The following is a 5,378-nucleotide window of genomic DNA, read 5'->3' as shown; positions in this document are numbered from 1 at the left end:
CTTTTTTCAGTGGTGCCCAGGGACAGGACAAGAGGGAACGGGCAAACTCAAACACAGGAAGTTCCACCTAAACATGAGGAGGAACTTCTTTGCTGTGAGGGTGGCAGAGCCCTGGCAGAGGCTGCCCAGGGAGGTGGTGGAGTCTCCTTCTCTGGAGACATTCAAACCCACCTGGACACGTTCCTGTGCAACCTGCTCTGGGTGGACCTGCTCTGGCAGGGGGTTGGACTAGATGATCTCCAGAGGTCCCTTCCAACCCCTACAATTCTGTGAAATAAATACATCTAACAACCCAATCAACCTCCAGAAACAGAGCCAAAAAGCCTGTGTAATCTTTATACCAAGGATAAACAAAAAGGAAAAAAAATTATCCATGGCCTTGTGTTGCTCATACTGCTTTTGAAAGGAGCATGGTCGGGACCCATAGTCCCAGCCACACAAACCAGAGAACAGCCAGGGGAGCTCTCCTAGACTGCAGCAATCTCAAGCAGGCCAGGATGCAAAGGATGTTAGATATGGGATCCAGTAAAAAGAAAATTGGAATCACAAACAAGGAATAGCATACAGGAAATCTGTGGGAAATATACTTACTCATTTAAGAAGCAGCTGATCAGTCACCATTAAATTATAGCGTTTAAGAAAAAAAACGGGTTGTACAGTGAAGGAGCACAGTAGAACTTAACAGGGAGAAAGAAGAGGTAGGCTCTCAGAAGTATTTGTGGCTGCTGAGACTTATTTTTCAACAGTGTACTCTCACAGGTGGGCCCTGCTGTTTTAGACAGTTCTGCGTGTCAGAGCACGGGGAATTATCAGCAGGAAACAAGTTCATATGAATTTCCAGGCTACCTCTTACTCTTTAAGAGCAGGCCGAGAAGGAAACATCTAGGACAGATAAAAACCAGTGCTGAGCACAAAGTGCTTACCGATGAAGGGATCGATGACGTGACGCTTTTTCACCTTGGTTTCTGTGATGGCAGCGTAATAGGCGCAAGTCATTTTGATGAGCCAGGCCGCTCTCATTACTGGAACGGTGTATTTCGCCAAATAACCAAAGACCTCTTCCTTTTTGCTAAAAATGGGCACCTGTAACAGGATCGAGAGGGAGAATTGCAACCGAAGACTTCGATGGGAACTATTCCAAAGCAAGCTCTGGTCAGAAGTCAACAGTACCAGAGCTGCATTTCAGTATAAACAGAAACAAAACAAACTGGAAGACGACAGAGAACAGAATTACATCACTGTAAATCCATGCCCAGAATCCTGCAAACAGCTCTGAGGATATCCTCCAGAATGGATAGAAACAGGTACAAAAGACAGTGTGTTTCTCACTGGGTCCTTACCTCTAAGTCTGCTATACAGACTGAAGGTTGGACTCTTTGTTCATGTAAAAAAAAAAAAAAAAACAGAGTGGGTACAAAAGCCTTGCAATATCATGAGTAGCTAACAGCGAGAGACACGGAATCGAGTGCCGTAGTAGAAAGAAGTTCATTAATTCAAGATTGAAAATACAACATGGGAGGATACCAGTGAAATCATCAGACTGCAGATCTATAAACCAGGAAGCAGTAACACATCACAGGAAAGAGAACAGCTGAGGGGCTCACTTCCACGGGATATCACAGAGAGCAGAAGGTTGTGTGTGTTCACAGAGGAATGACACAAATTCACAGAGGACAGGTCAACAGTACCAGAGCTGCATTTCAGTATAAACAGAAACAAAACAAACTGGAAGACGACAGAGAACAGAATTACATCACTGTAAATCCATGCCCAGAATCCTGCAAACAGCTCTGAGGATATCCTCCAGAATGGATAGAAACAGGTACGAAAGTCCAGTGCTGAGCACAAAGTGCTTACCGATGAAGGGATCGATGACGTGACGCTTTTTCACCTTGGTTTCTGTGATGGCAGCGTAATAGGCGCAAGTCATTTTGATGAGCCAGGCCGCTCTCATTACTGGAACGGTGTATTTCGCCAAATAACCAAAGACCTCTTCCTTTTTGCTAAAAATGGGCACCTGTAACAGGATCGAGAGGGAGAATTGCAACCGAAGACTTCGATGGGAACTATTCCAAAGCAAGCTCTGGTCAGAAGTCAACAGTACCAGAGCTGCATTTCAGTATAAACAGAAACAAAACAAACTGGAAGACGACAGAGAACAGAATTACATCACTGTAAATCCATGCCCAGAATCCTGCAAACAGCTCTGAGGATATCCTCCAGAATGGATAGAAACAGGTACAAAAGACAGTGTGTTTCTCACTGGGTCCTTACCTCTAAGTCTGCTATACAGACTGAAGGTTGGACTCTTTGTTCATGTAAAAAAAAAAAAAAAAACAGAGTGGGTACAAAAGCCTTGCAATATCATGAGTAGCTAACAGCGAGAGACACGGAATCGAGTGCCGTAGTAGAAAGAAGTTCATTAATTCAAGATTCAAAATACAACATGGGAGGATACCAGTGAAATCATCAGACTGCAGATCTATAAACCAGGAAGCAGTAACACATCACAGGAAAGAGAACAGCTGAGGGGCTCACTTCCACGGGATATCACAGAGAGCAGAAGGTTGTGTGTGTTCACAGAGGAATGACACAAATTCACAGAGGACAGGTCCATTTGGTCGGTATCTCAGTCTCCAAACTACAGACAGTTGGATTGCTTTGCTGTTTCTTATATCCTTCCCAACCACTCTCTGATGCCTCAGAGACACGGCCTGTTTGGCTCCCGACAGCAGCTGCCCTCGTGTCCAAGTCCATGAAAACCAATGAAGCCCATTGCAGGACACCAGGGAATGCCTTGAGAGGTTCAAGCTTCCACAGTGACCTCAGGAAACTGACAGCCAACGTGCAAAGAAGGACACAAGGACTAATTTTACACAGAGACAGAGTCTGGGAAAATCCAGTTACTTTATTTTCCCCCAGGAGTGACTCAGAACTTCAAGGACCAGACAAACTCCAGCTTCTAAACTACGTGCTCTACTACCATTTCACAACTGGGAGTTGGGTTTTTCCACAAGGCAGACTCAGTTCTTGAGTTCCTTGTTTGTAGGCCCACCCTGATAGAGAGTGAGCTCCCCTTGTTATGGGGCTCGATAAAATGGTGAGTAAGACCCTTCTTTCTTCTTCTGTACTCTACAGAATCCACTGCTACCAGGGAAACATCTAGCCCTAGACCCCAGGGCACAGAAATGCTCTAGCCTGTCTGAGACAGCTGTGATACACATCCTCTTCTCAGCTTTCAACCAGAAACCTGTGTCACTGCAACAGAAGCCTGGCAAGTCCCTCAGCCCGTTATTTCCAGTAATTCTCACTATGACTTTTGAGAACTTGAAAAAACTCTCCACAGTAAGAACAGTTCCAACTCTAGCCTGGCTGAGACAGCTGTAATACACATCCTCTTCTCAGCTTTCAACAAGAAACCTGTGTCACTGCAACAGAAGCCTGGCAAGTCCCTCAGCCCGTTATTTCCAGTAATTCTCACTATGACTTTTGAGAACTTGAAAAACTCTCCACAGTAAGAACAGTCCCAACCTAAACAGAGGCCAAAGGCAACAGTGGCAACAAAGGCAACAAGCCAAAAGGCCAAGTTGAACACAACCTCCAAACAACAGGTGAGGGACCGGTTCTTTGAGCGGGGACGGCTACAGCCAGGGCTCTACAAATCCAGGAAATACTTGTCAAGCAAAAAGCTTTAAGAGACATAGAAAGAAGAAACTTCTCCAAACAGGAAAAAAAAACCTTCTCCTACTATACGAACACTTGAGAACCAAGCCTAGATGAAATGCTCTGCTCTGCCAGGCAGCCTCTCCCAGAACATACCTTCTTAGCCAGATGAGTGAGGGGCTTAGTCCCAGCCAGATCTGTGAACCAGTTGTTTATGGCACTCTGAGAACGCGCTGTCACCAGCCAGAAGTTATCCTTCTGGTTCACCTGGGGTTTCCGTCTTCCCGTGTCAGGCAGCGTATTGCAGCGCAGCTTTTCTGCGATGATGCTGCTAAAATTTGAACTGATCTGGAAAAAAAAAAAACAACACAAAAGAACAGAAGGATGAATCGCATTTCACAGGCCAAAGATCTATTTTGTGTGCTTAAAATCTCATTTATCGCTCCTACCAGAAGTCTCACCAGTATCGACTTTTGAAACACAAAAATCCTGCCAATAATTTCCTTTGGTGCACTTGAAAAGGGGAGCGCTTCTAGACAACTCATCCAATAATCAAGCAGGGACACAAGATGAGACAGACACAACTTTTTAGAAATACTTGTCAAACCAGACTGAAGGCTTCTTGCACAGACATCAGCCAAGGAAAAGAAAGACCCTGCGCTAATCGATTGCCTTCCATCCCAGGTCAATACTAGGCCTCTTGTCCAGGAGGCCAGGAAGTTAACGTCTTGATTTTCAAGACTGGAAAAATGGAATCATAGAATCATCTAGGTTGGAAGAGACCTTCAAGATCATCGAGTCCAACCATCAACCTAACTCTGACAAAAACCATCACTAAACCACGTCCTCCAGCACCATGTCAACCTGTCTTTTGAACACCTCCAGGGATGGTGCCTCAACCACTTCCCTGGGCAGCCCATTCCAATGCTCGATAACCCTTTCAGTGACAAATTTGTTCTTAATATCCAACCTGAACCTCTGCTGGCGCAACTTGAGGCTGTTTCCTCTAGTCCTGTCGCCTGTGACTTGGGAGAAGAGACCGACCCCTGTCCCTTTACAACCTCCTTTCAGGAAGCCTGTTATATAACTCCCATGTTTAAACTGCCAGAGGTTTCAAGAAGTCTTACTTCTTGTCTACCATGGCCATAATGAAACCAAACCAGTAGGAAGAAGTTTCCTATTTCTGGTATCTTACTCTTCTGCTTTAATTCCAGAATATAAGGAGTTCTAGATGCTGGTTTAACAGAGACTGCACCTACAGACCATAAGACAGAGCCAAGAACTTGCTCTCTCGGAGGCAGGAGACAGTTCCAAAAGCAGGCAGAACTTTGATTCTGCAGGGACAGAGGGTTAGGTCCTAAAATGCCCATCCTAAAGAAAAGGGTCTCCCGGATCTAGACACGGGGAAGGCATGAGAGGAGCCAGGTCTGGCCGGGGCCCAGCCACCTGCCCTTACAGGCACCGGGCCCTGCCACCCCCCGCCCCATCCCACCACTCTCACCTTCGCTGGGTTGAAGTTGACATTTTTGGCACTGCCGTGCTCGTCCCCGGAGACCGCCGGCTGGTTATTGAAGCCTTGCTTGACGTTCAGAGCGGTCAGCTCATCCTGCGGGAGAAGGGCGGTCACCGGGGCCCGGCCAGGCCCCTCCACGCCGAAGGCCCGCGGCCTCCGTCCCCGCCGGGGCAGCCGGGCCAGCGCCGGGACAGGGCAGGGG

The 5,378-nt window shown here is 46.7% G+C and overlaps 1 protein-coding gene across 1 annotated transcript in view; it reads right to left on the bottom strand.

Moving 5' to 3' along the window:
• Window positions 1-5,378, bottom strand: part of MED12 (mediator complex subunit 12) — a 59,974-nt gene that overhangs the window by 54,544 nt on the left and 52 nt on the right. The window contains exons 2-4 of the mRNA XM_014963064.1: window positions 5,165-5,269; window positions 3,820-4,011; window positions 1,858-2,017 (exon numbers count right to left, since the gene is read on the bottom strand). Of these exons, the coding sequence (XP_014818550.1) occupies window positions 1,858-2,017; window positions 3,820-4,011; window positions 5,165-5,269 (457 nt within the window). The remainder of the gene's footprint in view (window positions 1-1,857; window positions 2,018-3,819; window positions 4,012-5,164; window positions 5,270-5,378) is intronic.

The sequence above is a fragment of the Calidris pugnax genome, unplaced genomic scaffold (genome assembly GCF_001431845.1).
Source record: "Calidris pugnax isolate Ruff unplaced genomic scaffold, ASM143184v1 scaffold294, whole genome shotgun sequence".
Classification (NCBI taxonomy): domain Eukaryota; kingdom Metazoa; phylum Chordata; class Aves; order Charadriiformes; family Scolopacidae; genus Calidris; species Calidris pugnax.
Note: the sequence above shows the minus strand (reverse complement) of the source record. Positions and strands in the feature narration are given on the sequence as shown.